At 34.2% G+C, this 18169-nt stretch overlaps 4 protein-coding genes across 5 annotated transcripts in view; all 4 read right to left on the bottom strand.

The window, feature by feature from the left end:
* The window catches only part of LOC141618356 (heavy metal-associated isoprenylated plant protein 39-like), a 29408-nt gene extending 24257 nt beyond the window's left edge, over nt 1–5151 (bottom strand). Inside the window, exons 1-3 of one of the 2 annotated variants that reach the window (XM_074435457.1) lie at nt 5007–5151; nt 4681–4756; nt 4023–4373 (exon numbers count right to left, since the gene is read on the bottom strand). In XM_074435457.1, coding sequence (XP_074291558.1) covers nt 4078–4373; nt 4681–4756; nt 5007–5012 — 378 coding nt within the window. In that variant the 5' untranslated portion in view covers nt 5013–5151 and the 3' untranslated portion in view covers nt 4023–4077. Of the gene's footprint in view, nt 1–4022; nt 4374–4680; nt 4757–5006 lie in introns of those variants that run through there. The other variant, XM_074435456.1, reaches the window with a different exon arrangement.
* Nucleotides 5152–7148: 1997 nt separating this feature from the next.
* Nucleotides 7149–8662, bottom strand: LOC141618358 (heavy metal-associated isoprenylated plant protein 12-like). Its single transcript, XM_074435458.1, has 3 exons — nt 8498–8662; nt 8175–8250; nt 7149–7811 (listed from the first exon to the last, which is right to left on the bottom strand). The coding sequence occupies exons 1-3, from the start codon at nt 8501–8503 to the stop codon at nt 7516–7518; spliced, it is 378 nt and encodes a 125-aa protein (XP_074291559.1). The 5' UTR covers nt 8504–8662; the 3' UTR covers nt 7149–7515.
* A 4051-nt stretch (nt 8663–12713) lies between these two features.
* LOC141618354 (UDP-glycosyltransferase 88B1-like) lies at nt 12714–14852 on the bottom strand. The gene is given in 2 exon segments (XM_074435453.1): nt 12714–13956; nt 13959–14852. Coding segments are annotated over 2 exon segments (1362 nt in total). The 5' UTR covers nt 14221–14852; the 3' UTR covers nt 12714–12856.
* A 131-nt stretch (nt 14853–14983) lies between these two features.
* On the bottom strand, nt 14984–16792 carry LOC141618355 (plasma membrane ATPase 4-like). The gene is made up of 3 exons (XM_074435454.1): nt 16558–16792; nt 16235–16310; nt 14984–15802 (listed from the first exon to the last, which is right to left on the bottom strand). Exons 1-3 carry the CDS (start codon nt 16561–16563, stop codon nt 15054–15056), a joined length of 831 nt encoding a protein of 276 aa, XP_074291555.1. The 5' UTR covers nt 16564–16792; the 3' UTR covers nt 14984–15053.
* Nucleotides 16793–18169: the final 1377 nt, after the last annotated feature.

Here is an 18169-nt window from a genome sequence, read left to right as displayed (position 1 = left end):
ATATTTTATATAATCAAAACAAATTATATCTACCTCGTTTACAAACACGTAAAAGGTATTTTAATTACAAAATTGCTATATCACGCCCCCTGTTTTACTTGTTACGCCCTCTACTTTTTCATTTATTCCTATTTTACCCTTGGACTATTTAATTAATTAAAGTAAAAAATATTTCTCGTTTTTTAGTTTATGGTTTTCGGAGACGGGTTTTACAAAATTATAATCGGAGACGTTTTTTAAATTATTGTTTTATAATTATTGGATTTTGGTAATATCTTTTACAATAACTAATAATTGTATAATAGTAAATGATTTTTGTTGAACTTTTCATTTTTGATTTAATTACCGCTTTGTCGTAACTGAGTTTGGGGCGATTTTTAGAGTAATTAATTTAATATGTTCCCGGTCTTAAAAAGACGTATTTTCCACCAACTATTGCAATTACTTTCACTAAAAAAAAAAAAAAAAAAAAAAAGTAGCCTTGTCTTGTGAATTACAAGACGCGGCCATGGTGGTGTCATGTGAATTACAAGACGCGGCCATGGCCATGTCGTGTGGTTTACACGACAGAACCATGGGTGTGTCATGTGGTTTACATGACAGGTCCATGGCCATGTCTTGTAAGCCACATGACAGTGCCATGGCCGTGTCTTGTAATCCACATGACGGGTCATTGGTTGTGTCTTGTAAACTACATGACGAGGCCAATTTTCGTATTTTTTTAAATCGTGTTATGTGTGCCGCTAAATTTTATTTTATTTTTTAAATCTTGTAATCATTATTCTTGAAACGATATAATTTTTTCATTCATTCATTCATTCATTCAAGACGTTTTTTGTAACGATTTAATATCGTCTTGGATGAATGAGTACGATTTAATTTTATTTAATTTTGTAAAAAACCGTCTCCAAAAATCGTAAAATAAAAAACTAGAAATATTTTAGTTAACTAAATACATAGTTTAAGGGCAAAATAGGAATAAATGAAAAAATAGGGGGCGTAACAAGTAAAACAGGGGGCGTGATATAGCAAATCTCTTTAATTAAAGGTAAACAAATAATTGAGACGAAGTTATTTTTTTTTTTTTTTTTTTTTTTACATTACTAGATGAATTTTTTGTTTACTATTCTTACAATGATTATGGTGTATGGAGTGAGTTCCACGGTCATTGCATCGATTGGGTGAAACATACAAGATCACTCAACGAGGCAGTTCGAAATGGTCCTACTTAGAAGAAAAAAATGCTACATTTCACAAGTAGCTTGTCCGAAACACTCAATTGCATCTTTTGATCTCAGTTCCTTTCAAAAATCTATCTATGTATTCAACAAAAGGATAAAAGCACATAACAAATCATATCCAGTCATCTAGAGAGTAAGAATTATTACTCGGAAAAGTTTACATAACAATTAACAATCAAACGACCATCCAGGTATCTTAAAAATGAAATTCCTTTTATGATGAGTAATGACGAAATATAATTGATGGGCGATATTCTCGCACCACGTTGACCGAAATCAACATATTGAAGCGAGTCCAAAGATATCCACAAAGAGTCAACGTATCGATGTACCCTAACCGACGCACTGTCGGCTTCACTTGGGTCTCGGCTGGCAACTAACCACCGTGAGACATTACCGCGTACTCACATCCAAGTCCCCTCGGCATGGGGTCAACCAGCCACCCGGCCCGCCATGGGTCCCTCGGCCGAGGGTAGATCGATCTTTCCACCTCGCCACACTGTCACTACGTGACAAAAAGCCAAAAAGTCTATAAATACTCCTCAACCCTCATTGAGAAAACGATCCAATAATCCACAATTCACTCTAATACTCACTATAAATCTGGTATAAACTCCCTTATCTCTCTATAATATACTTTGCCAAGTAACACACAACTTAATCTATTTAAGTTTACTGACTTGAGCGTCGGAGTGAGTTCGCTCGGTATCAAGCCGAGCCCTCAGTTTGTTCATTGTTTCAGGAGAGGCCGAAAGGAAGAGTCAAGCAAAGTCATCATTCTACAAGCTTACGTGGTAACAAATCCTGCTCCGGAATTACACTCGGAACAATAATCACCATTACAACTTAAATCATATCCAACTAACACTTATGTCCTCAATTCTACACCGTACCCTTAATCAAGAGTTAAGGGAGAGTAAAATTAATAATTATAAAAATTATCTTATGCAATAATTCAACAAAACTCTCATCAGTAATCATCATCACCTATAGCTACAACTAGATCTAATCAAAACGTGTTTAAGGCCGTTTTACAATACTTTTGGTAAAACGGCCTTTAATTACTAAAATAGGTAAAAATAAAACTTGGTAACTACTTTATAAATATACTAGTTTTAATCCCGTGCAAAAAATGCACGGGTTAGATTTTTTTATTACTTCGTATAACATTTGAAATATGTTAGTTAATACGATAATTAGATGTATTTAAAACTTTATCTACATTAGTTTTAAGCAAAGTACTTTCATAAATCTTTTATTATTTTGAGTTTATGTTACGGCCGTGTAAAAGTTTCTTTATTAAAATTCTTAATAAAAATATTGGTATAAATTGTTTAATTTCAAATTCTAAACAATATAAACCAACAAAATTAGAAATTTACAAATAATAAAAAAACATCTTATAAAATTATAAACATTTGAAACAAAAATAGTCATATACGTGTAAAATATGTAAATGAATTCAAATAACACGAAATCATATGCTCAATAATGCACTAATTAGACCCATACAAAAAAAATGCAAAACCGTCGACAAAACTTTTCTTATAAGAACAAATCTAGTACAATTAATCTTAAGTTGAAATCGTCTTAACTTAAAACATCTCGCATACTTTGCTTTATTTAAATTAGTTGTAATATAACCCTACTCACCCTCATAAATCTTGGAAGTTGGAACGTCCATTCTAATCTTATTTGTCATCAACCCATATATTTTCCATTTTTTTTCTTCAAATTTGGATTGTGATCAACTTGTTGATTTGCCCAACCCACCCCTTAAGCCCAAATACTTACCTAATACTTACCCATAATATTCACCTCAAAAAAAAAAAAAAACTTAACCCTATTTTATCCTCCTCGGAATCTTTCACCTACACATCACCCTTTCATTCTTGGCAAAGTATCATAATTGTCCCCTAAATTGCTCTGCCAATGTGCATTCACAATTATCACTAATCTTCTCCGCCTCATTTACCACTAACAAAATAACTCCGAATCAGTGCATAGTTCGTTTTTAATTGCTCATACAAATTATCACTAATCTTAACTTAACATTAACCTAATCTTCTCTATCTAATTAGATCGTCATTTATGAAGTTATTTGGAACTAATCATTTGAAAAAATTATGCAAGTAGACTAACCCGTTGCCTTTTTCTTACTTTTTATGTTAAGTTGCGGTTTCATCAAAATATATGAAGTGGCGAATTATTTGTCTAATGTTGTTTAAAATGTTTTCGGATATATCAAATGTATTTTTTATTTAAAATATTTCTGAAATTGTGTTAATTAAAATTGTTTCTTAACAACTAAAATTCTCAAGATGATCACATAAAAATAAGTTCTCATTTAGTAGTTATTTGTCTAGTTCAGTGAATCTAAAGTTTTATTTCATTATTATGCATTGAATTGAATTATCTATATTTATTTCATATTTTACTCTATGAAAGCCTTCTGTCATTAGAAGAATAATGAATAATTCAATTTGAATAAGTTGTTGAATAATTTTGTATTTCTTGGCTAATTTGAAGGTGATGTAAAATTGATTTATATACATGGAATTGTATATTTTAACTATATAATAATATCATCATATAATATAATATAGAGTTCATTAATAATTAATATGGAGAACATGAGAGAGAATTAAAAGTAACAAAGAGGGTAATTAAATATGCTTAGAACGTGGGTTTCAAAAAAAAAATAGAATTTGTTTTTTCATGCCCTAAATTTAAGGAGCCAATAAAATCATCTTAAATGCTCTAGCTTTTATAGATAGAGGATTTACGTAAAGTAATACGGTTTTATAATAAATTAATGTAATCATAGTGGCTTTAATCAACAAATAACACATGCATTTGGGTCTTCTTCAATGCTTTTAGCATAGTAGGGAATAGGAGGATAACCCTGGACATATCCGGTCATCATCTTATGGGCCGGATATATGTATTCGAGTTTTTTCGGTTCATCTTTCTTCGGCTCGTCTTTTTTCTTCTCCGGTTCTTTCACCGGCCCAACTGAAATAATTTGCGTATTGTAAGCTTTCCTCAATTTGCTAACGATTTTCACTGCGTCTATGTCCCCTGTTAGGGTCAATTTCCTTTCCTTCATGTCCATTGATATTGAGTCGATCCCTGCATATTCATTTATTCAATTCATATAATTAGATGTCGGAATTTAAATATTGATCGACTAGGGTAAAATTGCGTAAATATAATTATAGTAGCCTAGTAAGCATGTCCGTGGATGATTTTATTGCATTACTAGTTCGCTCCCTAGGCTCTGCTTTAAAATTGTTACCAATTCGTTGGTAAATGTATCTATAGTGGGCGATCTAATCATAATTAGTGCAAACTGGTTTATATTATAAGATTTATTTACGATAATATAATTGGCGCATTAGAAAATCCAACAAATAAAGAATGAAAGATGAATGCATACCAAAAAGTGAAGAAACCATCTTCATAGCCTTTTGCTTGGACTTCTCGTCATGTACATCCAATTGTAAAATCACTTTCTGAAAAAAAAAAAAAATAATTATAAGAGGTCAATTAAGTATAAATAAATGTATGTATGTACTACTCGATATAAATGTATACAATTAAATGAAACAGATGAAGTCAGCAGATCAAACATTAGCTAAATGTAGCACAAAAGTAGATATAATGATTTGAGTTAACAAATGATCATAATATTAATGTTGTATAGTAAAGGGGCTCAATCACCGCTTTCGCGTTTTTACAAGAATAGAAGTAAAGGGGTGTTACCTTCATTGTTTGAAAAGGGGATTGAATGGTCTAAAAAGTTGAGATTATTTCTTGAGTACAAGTGCAAAAAAGTTATTTTAAAAGAAGAGGAAATAAGGGGGATTTATTTAGTTTGAAATGTAAGTATTACTCTTTGATTGATGAGTGAAGTGAAGAAATGTGTGAAGGAGAGTATTTATGGACACAATTATTGTGTCAAGCACGAAATTTTCTAAGGACCAAGTCAGCTTAGTACTACAGCTTGAGAGTACATACAAACCCAAATAAAACGTCGTCATTTTCCGGAGCGATGTGTGTGTTGGTATTAGAATCCTTAATCGCTACTTCAGGTCGGATTTAGGTTGAGTCAAACGTTACGGCGTATCTTAAACTGTTGAGGTCGTTCATTACGTGAATATCCTTTACGAAATGGTTTATATGTACTTTTTTTTACAATGATGGAAAATTATGTCGTTTTTTTATAATAGGACCGATCATCTCGTCATTTTGATAGAGTATTCGACTGTCAATTTACCGCAAATAAAAAAATAGAACATAATTATCCCAAAGTGCGCTTAAGGACAAATATGATTAACGTTAATAACACAAACTCTTGTTTAAAATGAACATACCTATTTTGTTGTCTTACACTTAAAACGAATCAAATAAGTAAATGTGATAAAAATAAAATGTATTCAGATTTCAAGTTAGCAAAAAACTTGTTATATCTAATTATCAGCGTAATTAACCTTATTTAAATTCTTAAAAATGAATATATTTGTCACCCGTCTCAAAAAATAGCTGCTTTCTTAACAATAATCTTTTTCAATTATTGAACAGAATTACACATCTCAATTTTGCAAGACCCTTGACCATATCAAGTCAATGGGTAGTTCTTGTTTTCGTTTGTTTTCTACTTTTCTTCCGAAGTTGCTTGTTTAGTGTTTACTCCTATCCAAGAGCTTTCGCAAATCAATAGGTCTTGATATAAACGGGTGGGGCGAACAGACGGGTAAAGACCTCTAATAAAATGGGTAGGGGGGACAAGGTGGGGCACCCCCCATGTGCTTCCCACTTTATGGCAAATGGGTATTTTGTGAGGGGAAATGGTATCCGTTTATACGTATAGACGGATAGTGTACGTCTATAATGAGAATTTGTGTTCGCAAATAGAGAGCTGTCAGTTAATAAATGGATGAGTGCGAATGAAATGTGTCACTTGTCTATGACACAGATTTGTATAAGCCGTTTTATATGAAACAAAGTGTAACCAACTTAAACTTAATATTCATATATGGCTAATAAATGATTTGAACTTAAGAAATGCTGTCTTACTACTACAGTTACTTCCGCTTGTAATTTTAGTTCTGTTACTTCTGTTTCTAGTAGTTTAGGGGTATCTTATTCCCCTATATTTGTATGGTAATTAGTTTTATTCTGCTTGGTTGTAATCGTATAGTATGTAATCTCCTTTTTTAATAGTTTATATAAAATAGTACACGTTTGTCTAAAAAAATAAATAAATAAATAAATTGGACTCAATTAATGATTTCTTAGAGGGATATCCCATCCTTATTTGCCCTATATAGCTATTAGCTCCTTACAAAATTCTCGCTTCATCTTTTATTCTAGAATATCTCAATTTGTTAATAAGAAAAATCACTATTTAAAACTCTGTTTGGTAAAACTAACCGAAAATGTAACTGAAACTTGAAAAGGAAGTTGAAAATTAAGACCTGAAAAAATACCCGATTTTTATTAAAACTGTTTGTGAAATTAGGTGAAAAGTTAGCTGATACTCCGTATTTGGTTAGATGACATAAAGTCAGGACTTGGTTTATTAATTCGGAAATGCATTCTCAAACAAAATCTAAGAATCGAAGTTTGTTTGATTTACTATACGAATTTAGAAATATAAAATGCTGAGGTCTCTTCTTGTGTGTATGTTTGGGCATTGTTCCACTTCGATAATTTTGAGTGAGGAGACTAATTTATAAATTAGTGGATTACTCCTTTTATCACCAATTAATTTTAGAATAAAACTTCACTTATTTGTAACAATTCATATCTACAGGGTAGGAATTACCGCTTATAAAAGTTTACATGACAATCAAACGACCATTCAGAATTTCATATATCTTAAAAATGAAATTCCTTTTATAATGACGAAAAATATTCTCCATTACAGAGTACAACTTAAAATCACATCCGACTAACACTTCTAACTTCAATTCTACGCCGTACCCTTAATCAAGAGTTAAGGGAAGGGAAAATAAATAATTATTAAAATAATGTTATGCAATAATTCGACAAACTCTAGTTAGTAATCACTAATCAGTAATCACCATCCCCTATAGCTACAACTATATCATATCAAAATGCTTTTAAGGCCGTTTTACAGTACTTTTGGTAAAACGGCCTACATTTACTAAAACAATAGGTAAAAAAAACCTTAGTAACTACTTTATAAATATATTTACCTAAAGTAATACGGTTTTACAATAAATTAATGTAATCATAGTGGCATTAATCAACAAATAACACAGGCATTTGGGTCTTCTTCAATGCTTTTAGCATAGTAGGGAATAGTAGGATAACCCTGGACATATCCGGTCATCATCTTATGGGCCGGATATATGTATTCGAGTTTCTTCGGTTCATCTTTCTTCGGCTCATCTTTTTTCTTCTCCGGTTCTTTCACCGGCCCAACTGAAATAATTTGCGTATTGTAAGCTTTCCTCAATTTGCTAACGATTGTCACGGCGTCTATGTCCCCTGTTAAGGTCAATTTCCTTTCCTTCATGTCCATTGATATCGAGTCTATCCCTGCATATTCATTTATTCAATTCATATAATTAGATGTCGGAATTTAAATATTGATCGACTAGGGTAAAATTGCGTACATATAATTATAGTATCGGAATTTGAATATATATCGACTAGGGTAAAATTGCGTACATATAATTATAGTAGCTTAGTAAGCACATCCCTGCATGATTTTATTGCATTACTAGCTCGCTCCTTAGACTCTGCTTTAATACTGTTACCAATGCGTTGGTAAATGTTTCTATAATGAGCGATCTAATCGTAATTTCGTGTAAAACTGGTTTATATTATAAGATTTATTTACGATAATATAATTGGCATATTAGAAATCAAACAAATAAAGAATGAAAGATGAATGCATACCAAAAAGTGATGAAACCATCTTCATAGCCTTTTGCTTGGACTTCTCATCATGGACATCCAATTGTAGAATCACTTTCTGAAAAAAAGAAAAATAATAATAAGGGGTCAGTTAAGTGTAAATAAATGTACTCAATATAAATGTATACAATTAAATGAAACAGATGAAGTAAGCAGATCAAACATTAGCTAAATATAGCACCAAAGGTAGATATAATGAATTAATGATTTGAGTTAACAAATGATCATAATATTAATGTTGTACAGTAAAGGGGATCAATCACCGCTTTCGCGTTTTTACAAGAATAGAAGTAAAGGGGTGTTACCTTCATTGTTTGAAGTGGGGATTGGATTATCTAAAAAGTTGAGATTATTTCTTGAGTAAAAGTGCAAAAAAAGAAATAAGTTTATTAGAAGAGGAGGAAATAAGGGGATTTATTTAGTTTGAAATGTAAGTACTACTCTTTACTTTGATTAATGAGTGAAGAGAAATGTAAGTGAAGAAATGTGTGAAGGAGAGTATTTATGGAGACAATTATTGAATTATTGTGTCAAGCACGAAACTTTCTGAGGACCAAGTCAGCTTAGTACAGCTTGAGAGTACTAACCCAAATTAAACGTCGTCTTTTTTCGGAGCGACGTGTGTGTTGATATTAGAACCCTCAATCAGTTCAGGTTGGATTTAGGTCGAGTCAAACCGATTAAGGTGATCATTTGATTGTTACGGTGTATCTTAAATTGTGGAGGTCGTTCATTAGGTAAATAACCTTTACAAAATTGTTTATATGTACGTTAATAACACAAACTCTGAAATGAGTGAAAGTGAGCGTACTTATAACGCAAGTGACTAAGTGAGAATCGAATCCCCGACTTTATAATTAGTACGAGTATAAGAAATCTCTTACCACTTAACCTAACTCATGTTCTCTATCATATTCAATCTATACAAATGGGTGTTATTAACCTTTTTTTATCTTAAAAACAAAAATACCCATCTTATCTTTACTACTTACTTCTATTAAAAATCTTTTTGAATTATTGAACAGAATTACAGATCTCAATTTTGCAAGACCCTTGACCATATCAAATATTTAAAGACGACTTTCAAGTCAATGGGTAGTTCTTGTTTTCGTTTGGTTTCTACTTTTCTTCCGAAGTTGCTTGTTTGGTGCTTACTTGTCTCAAAGAACTTTCGTAAATGGAGAGCTATCAATTAATAAATGAATGGATGCAAACAGAATGTGTCACTTTTCACTTATGACACAGATTTATTTAAGCCGTTTTATATGAAGCAAAGAGTAACAACTTACTCATATTCATATATGGCTAATAAATGATTTGGAATCAATTAATGAGATGATCATCACAAATGTGATATCCTAGCACGTTCATATTAAAGTACAAGTTTGTTTTAATGATTTCTGTGAGGGATATCTCATCTTTATTATTACCTTATATAGCTAGAAACAGTTCTAATAATATTTTTTTTATTTAATTTAGCACATTTCAGTTTAGTTCAATGCAATTCAGTTAGCTCATCTCATTTATTTTAGTTCGGTTCAGTTTAATTAAGTTCCATTAAGTTCAGTTTAGCTCCATTAAATTCAATTCAGTTGAGTTTAATTCAACTTTTTCAGCCGAAAAAAATAGGGCCTGACTTCACTGATAAAAGTTCGATTATTAAATATAATATTTTTATTGTTAAACATTAATTGTATCAGTACTTAACAATGTAGGTTGCATCAGTACAAGTTTGTTTTAATGATTTCTTAGAGGGATATCTCATATATACGGATTTACCTCATATAGCACCTTACGCAATACTGGCTACATATTTTATTCTAAACAATGTTCATGTTTGATATTTAATAGTTTACATTTTTTTTCTCTTTTTTTAAAGAGAGGATCAATTCATTAATAAATCAGTTAGTCTTGCTGAAAACGGGATCGGAGCAAGTGGGTAATGTCACTCACAAAACGGATGGGGGATAAGGTGGGGGCACCCTCATGTGCTTCCCTCTCTCCTCTATTTGGGTTATTTGTGAGAGGAAATGGTATCCGTCACTCCAAAGTGACGGATACGTGCCGTCTTCAATGAGATTTTGTGCTAATAAATAGTCATACGACATCTACAACATGTGTCAAATTTAACCGAATACAACTCGACTTGAACCAAATAAAATAAAATCTCGTTCAAAAAAAACCTGTAAACATGTGTCTAGGGATACCAGTCCTGTGAGATTATAAATTTCATCTGGGATTTCTCCACTCAACTCGTTATAGGAAAAATCTATGGACTTAACAAATGTCAATGAATCTCTGAACTTCTGTTCTTCCCTTTTCCATGTAACAATTGCAGTTTCAATTCCCATTGGAATGGCTACACGATCAAGACCAGAAGAAATTTGATCAGAAGAAATTTGATCAAAAAACAGCCCGACACTTGTATTGCCCGTCATTGCCGTCAGATTACTTATGGATCTTGGAATCACTCCTGAGATGTGATTCATGGCAATGTCTAATATTTGGAGATTTGAGAGTTGGCACAAACTTGCAGGTATCTCTCCAAGGAAATTGTTTTTTCTTAGGATGAGAATGCCTAGCATTTCAAGATTACCTATCCACGGAGGTATGTTTCCAGTAAATGAATTGTACCCTAGATTCAGAGTAGTAAGGGATGCGCAATTCTCCAATGAAGACGGGATCGGTCCTGAAAAGCTATTGTTTATATAGGTGTAAGTACTCAAGGTTCTTCAAGGTACCAATGGATTTCGGTATACTTCCATAAAATCTGTTGTTTTCCAGGTGTAGACGGATTAAATCAAAGTTCATCCAACAATCTGGAAGCTTTCCAAACAACAAGTTGTTCGACAAGTCAACCTCTGATGCCTGACATTTCAGGCGAGTCAGAGAACCTTGGGGTTTCCGGACAAAAGATATAAGAGTCAGAGAACCTGTTGTCATTAAGGTATAATGTGGAAGCACTTGTGAACCCTGATGGTATAGCACCGTCGAAAAGATTTGAACTCAAGTCTACTTCAGGCGAGTAATCCGTATTTGGGAAAAAAGGGATCAACCCAGAAAACTGGTTATGAGACATATTCAAGTACTGCAGTTTGAATGGCAACGAGTTCCAGAAAGAAACATGAATGATGCCTGACATTTCAGCATTGGATACATCAAGGTATGAGAAATTTGTTTGCAAATAAAGCCAATTCGGAAAAGAATGGCATAACTTGCAGGATCTCAAACTGATAATATCTAGCTGAAACGGAGGAACCCAACTCGCATCAATGTCTATCACCAATCTTGGGTTATCTGATAAATGTAAAACGCGCAATCTTACAAGGTTTAAAAAGTGAGCATGAGTAAGAGTATCTTCCAAAGAGTTGGAAGAAATATCCAATTTCTCAAGCATAGCAAGTTGTCCTATTGCTGGAGTAATAGGACAACTTTAGGTTTGTAAGTGAACCTAGGAAACTAAGAATAGGCGGAGTAAAACCATTGAAGCCGAGGTCCAAGAAGCAAGTAGCCCACAATCTTGCGTGATACCATCTTTGAACTGCAGCAGGGCAATCCTTTCTTCGTCAAAGCACTTAACACTACTGGGATCACTGTTCCCAAAGGCGGGCTGGCATGATAAGTGGCAAGACAGTATTAGGACAGCGGTGATTAACTGATACCAGGTATTCATGTGAATATATTGTCTCATTTTTGGTGGTTTAAAGTGATCAAAGTAGCTAATTGTTGAGAATCAAGTTTCCTGAGGTCTAGTCTTGTGCACATTAAATATAGAGGTAAACATTACTGAATGTGATTAATCATTAATGCTTGGTCTGTTGGGGGTACCTACTAATGTACACCACAACTTGGACCAACAAAGAGAGTTGCTTGGTATTTATCGTCGGTTCATTTATTTGGGTGAACGCATAAATTGTGATACACTGATATATATGAGTATTTGCCAGTCACCACTGCTGGCACATAATTTACAGGGGTTATGATTCATATAACATCCTCCCTCCGGTAGGCAATTTACGGAGCCCTTGATTTACAGCGTAACTTTGTATTAATCTTGGTGTATGATTTTATTTATTTATTTATTTTTGAGCGATCTTACGAACTGCCGGGAAGTCTTGGTATGTGATTCTATGAATGTGGTAGATGAAGTCTTGGTCTTTCAGTGTGATGTATACAGAGATTATGACTACTTGTGCCAGGGCGGACCCAACTAGCACCAAGTTGTCCATAATGATGGGGGCCAGTAAATGGTACTATCCCCAAATTTCGAATCACTGTAGTATTCTAGTAATGACTAACAAGTACGGAGTATTTGATTTTGTAACTTTCCAGGTCAATGGATGCATTATGAAAGGGAGTTCTTTTCAGTGGAGATAGACGATCCAGGAAGTTGTTCACTCAACGACTCGGAAAAGTAAGTCATACATGTATATATCTACTCTTGGTCTTTATTCATTAATAGGCAACTTTTACTTGAGAAGAAAAGCCAAGTTTTCTATACTTGAAACGTAAAGGTAATGAAATGATCATGTCATATAGATGATACGAAATTTAGAATTAATACGGAGTCTCTCTTTTAAAACAGACCACCAACATTCTCGAAACTCAAAAGCAACAATGATGGCAACTGGGCTCTAAGCCCAAATCACACACATGACACAAACTCACTCTCGTTTCCATGACTCGACCAACTTAGCCAATGACACTGTAGACGATCCACCGTCGCTAAGTGCATCCTTAGCCTTCTCTTTCAAATTTAACACACGTTTCCTCACAGCATTCCCTTCTTCCGAGTCCACCAGTTGTTTGATTCGCTTCTCCACCTCATCCGACCCAACAAATCGATCACTAGACTCGTCCATAGGTAACGCCATCTTTAACTCTTCCGCAAGCACAATCTTGTTAAATCTTTGTTCAGCATAAAGCGGCCAAGCCACCATAGGCACCCCAAATGACACTGCCTCAAGAATCGAGTTCCATCCACAATGTGTCACAAACCCACCTATAGACTTATTTTTTAAAACTTCCATCTGTGGCGCCCATGATTTGACCACTATACCCCTCTCTTTTGTCCGATCCAAAAACCCTTCCGGAAGTAACGGCTCCAAATCTAGTTCATGCGAGGGTGTAAATTGTTTAACAGCATCCAAACTTGGTGGGTTTGGTTCTCGAACAACCCACAAAAACCTCACCATACTCCGCTCTAACCCGAGAGCGATCTCCATCAGTTGATCCTTAGAAAATCGCCCGTATGACCCGAAATTCAAGTACACCACACTTCGACTTGGTTGGGAGTCGAGCCAAGTCAAACACGAGTCAGCATTATCCTCGATTTTGGTAACAATCAAGGGCCCGATACAATAAATAGGAGGAATCGGAGCTCCAGGAAGGCAAGTTCCCTGCCTTAAACCTTGAACAGCCTTAACCTCAAGTGCATCAAAAGTATTGATAATAATACCGTCGGCTTTAACCATAGCCTCGCCAAGTCGTATAAACTCGTCATAACTCACTCCACGATCTAGCATAGGCTCGATCATATGACTCGAAGGAACCTCCATCAAACCCGGAATCTCAAACACAGTATCAACATTCCTAAAGGAATCCTTTTCGACTTTGTCAAATTCCGGAAAATTGATGCAAAGCGAAAGCGCGTAAGCAGCAGAAGTAAAGAAAAAGTAAGCCGGAATGTTAAGCGAACGAGATACATCAAGAGACGAGTAACAAAAGAAGTCAACGATGAAAGCGGAAACAGAGGAAGTAAGAGGATGGCTTCCCGGTTGGGGTACTCAGAAGTGGGTTTTGAGAGGGGTATGTAAGGAAGTGTATGGAAGGAAATGGAGGGGAAAGAGGATGAAACGGAGGCGATGAAGGAGGTGAAAAGGGGAGTGTTAATGGTAGGGAACCAAGAAAGGAGGAAAGTAATGGAGATTTTCGAGTTGCGAGAATGGTGTAAGAGTAGTTTAGCAAACTCAACTGCTGAGATTAAATGGCCGAAACCAGGAGCAGGGTAGATTACTATTGTTTCCATTGATTAATTGTTGTATGGATTAAATGTTTGGTTGGTGTATGCAATGTATGGTGAATGTGTAAGGGAATATATACAAGAGAAATGTACTATTGTTTTGCTTAAATGTTCAACGTGGTTTATATATAACATTCATGACAATGGATCGATCATCAAATGAGTTGGTTGGTTGGTTGGTTAATACGGAGTACTAAATATAGAGATACAGATAACCAAGTGGTGTTAGTCCGGTGGTAGCCGGGTTAAACCTTGAAACTTGCAGAAATGCAGGAGTTGAGAGGTCCCGGGTTTGACTACCAGCTAGGGGTGGCTTACATTGTCCATGTGGTGGTCCGGGAATGCATGGGCCGGTTGATTGATGCTTAATATAGAGATGCGTTTATGAGTGTAATATCAAATGATTTGTGGTTAGGTATAGGCCTGACAAATAGATGAGGTAGTGTCAGGGTTCGGGTTTGTATCACATATAATTTGGTCATGAACCCTTATACCTAAACCCGACACAAATAAAATTCATGTCGTGTTCGTGTCGACTCACTTACATACATGGATCATCAAGCGTCAACCTTAACCCGTTAACCCGTTATTCATGTAATATGATCGAACCTGTTACAAAGACTCAAAAATATCCAAACAAATAAAATGAACCCAATGCGAATCAATCTTGAATGACGTGTTTGTTCTGCGTCCCATAACCTCTAAATGTTACTCAGTACTAATTAAGTACATACGTAGCTCGTAATCCTATTTGCTCAAAAAAAAAAAGTTTATGGCAAATCAATTTAACATTAGATTGTTGATTCCATTCCTGTATGGACGGTACTGAATTGGGTATATCACCAGAAATTCCACACCCATAACATCATACCGCCTGCAATACTGAAAATACAGAAGTTACGAATGTCTGTAACAACCTCGTGGAACCGACCAACATTGTTTGTGCTATCAACAAGGTGATGAGCTCCAGTTCCGAAGAAGGTGTTGACACCAGTAGCTGTAACAATAGCTTCAATATCACCTCTTTTGCACGTTGAACCAGAGTAAACTCCGTCTCCAGGACCCATTGTCAAAGCGAGACAGTCTCCGGTCAGGAGAGATTCGTCAACCACTATAGGATCGCCTTCAAAAAGAAGTGCATCAGCAGGGACTATATCTCCAGATTTAATGTTGATAATGTCTCCCGGTACCAATACGCCAGCTTCCGACTCTTTCCATTGCTTATCCCTCAGTAACTTACACTTGGGACCGACAATAGCCCTGTTTTCAGTATAATTGGCTGTATAGTTAATACTATCAGCCAAGCAAGCGATCAAAACAACAAAGTCATACCAGTCTCGGGGATTTCCGCCTCCATTATTTACAAGAGCAATTGCAATTATCGGAATGATCCATGACAATGGGTTATACCATATAATAAAACACAAAATTTTCAGAAATATGTTTTCCTTTTCCGCTTCTAATTTGTTGGGTCCAAATAATTCGAGCCTGTGGGCTGCCTCATCGGAGGTTAGACCCTCTCGCGTACATTTCAGTTGCTCAAAGACTTCCTCAACCGGAATCTTTTTCTTATCTCCATTGCCATCCCCTGACATATTGATGGAAATTATAGACAACAACAGAACTTACTAAACAAAAGATAATTGTCCTCTCCGGCTTGGCTACTATGTCGAAAAAATATAAGAGAGATGATAATTGTATCATTGATTGTTGTATGATAATACATATAATTAGATGTCGAAATTTAAATATATATCGACTAGGGTAAAATTGCGTACATATAATTAATTATAAAGCCTAGTAAGCACCTTCCTGCAGGATTTATTGCATTACTAATTCGCTCCTTAGGCTCTGGTTTAATATTGTTACCAATTCGTTGGTAAATGTATCTATAGTGAGTGATCTAATCGTAATTTAATTTGTGTAAAACTGGTTTATATTATAAGATTTACGATTATATAATTGACACATTAGAAAATCAAACAAACAAAGAATGATAGATCCATGCATAATTGCATACCAAAACGTGATGAAACCATCTTCATAGCCTTTTGCTTGGACTTCTCATCATGGACATCCAATTGTAGGATCACTTTCTGAAAAAAGGGAAAAAATTATAAGGGGTCAGTTAAGTATAAATAAATGTACGTATGTACTACTCGATATAAATGTATACAATTAAATGAAACAGATGAAGTCAACAGATTAAACATTAGCTAAATGTAGCACAAAAGTAGATATAATGATTTGAGTTAACAAATGATCATAATATTAATGTTGTACAGTAAAGGGCTCAATCAGCACTTTCGCGTTTTTACAAGAATAGAAGTAAGGGGGTGTTACCTTCATTCTTTGAAGAGGGGATTGGATGATCTAAAAAGTTGAGATTATTTCTTGATTAAAAGTGCAAAAAAAAGCTAAATAAGTTTATTAAAAGAGGAGGAAATAAGGGGATTTATTTAGTTTGAAATGTAAGTAGTACTCTTTACTTTGATTAATGAATGAGTGAAGAGAAATGTAAGTGAAGAAATGTTTGAAGGAGAGTATTTATGGACACAATTATTGAATTATTGTGTCAAGCACGAAACTTTCTGAGGACCAAGTCAGCTTAGTACAGCTTGAGAGTACTAACCCAAATTAAACGTCGTCTTTTTCAGAGCGACGTGTGTGATGATATTAGAACCCATCAGTTCAGGTTGGATTTAGGTCGAGTCAAACCGATTAAGGTGATCATTTGATTGTTACGGTGTATCTTAAATTGTGGAGGTCGTTCATTAGGTAAATAACCTTTACGAAATTGTTTATATGTACGTTAATAACACAAACTCTGAAATGAGTAAAATGAACGCACTTATAACGCAAGTGACTAAGTGAGAATCGAATCCCCGACTTCATAATTAGTACAAGTATAAGAAATAGCTTACCACTTAACCTAACTCATGTTCTCTATCATATCCAATCTATACAAATGGGTGTTATTAACCTTTTTTGTCTTAAAAAGGAAAATACTCATCTTATCTTACTACTCCCTCCGTCTCGGTCAATTGTTATCCTTTGGTTTTGGCACAAAGACCAAGGAAAGAGGAGGGGCCAATAACTAAATGACAAGTGAAACATATTAAGTGTGAATGATCAAATTGCTTATCAAATTCATTCTTAAAATAAAAAGGACAATAAATGACTGAGACACCCAAAAATAAAAAAAGACAACAAATGACGGGTTATGAATCTTTTTAAATTATTGAACAGAATTACAGATCTCAATTTTGCAAGACCATATCAAATATTTAAAGACGACAATGGGTAGTTCTTGTTTTCGTTCGGTTTCTACTTTTCTTCCGAAGTTGCTTGTTTAGTGCTTACTTGTCTCCAAGAACTCTCGTAAATGGAGAGCTATCAATTAATAAATGAATGGATGCAAACAGAATGTGTCACTTTTCACTTATGACACAGATTTATCTAAGCCGTTTTATATGAAAGAAAGAGTAACAACTTACTCATATTCATATATGGCTAATAAATGATTTGAATTCAATTAATGAGATGATCATCACAAATGTGATATCCTAGCAAGTTCATATTAAAGTACAAGTTTGTTTTAATGATTTCTTTGAGGGATATCTCATCTTTATTACCTTATATAGCTAGAGACGGTTCTAATAATATTTTTTTATTTAATTTTATCACATTTTAGTTTAGTTCAATGCAATTCAGTTAGCTCATCTCATTTATTTTAGTTCAGTTCTGTTTAATTAAGTTCCATTAAGTTCAGTTTAGCTCCATTAAATTCAATTCAGTTGAGTTTAATTCAACTTTTTCAGCCGAAAAAAATAGGGCCTGGCTTCACTGATAAAAGTTCGATTATTAAATATAATATTTTTATTGTTAAACAGTAATTGTATCAGTACTTAACAATGTAGGTTGCATCAGTACAAGTTTTTTTTAATGATTTCTT

The sequence above is a fragment of the Silene latifolia genome, chromosome X (genome assembly GCF_048544455.1).
Source record: "Silene latifolia isolate original U9 population chromosome X, ASM4854445v1, whole genome shotgun sequence".
Taxonomy (NCBI): Eukaryota; Viridiplantae; Streptophyta; class Magnoliopsida; order Caryophyllales; family Caryophyllaceae; genus Silene; species Silene latifolia.
Note: the sequence above shows the minus strand (reverse complement) of the source record. Positions and strands in the feature narration are given on the sequence as shown.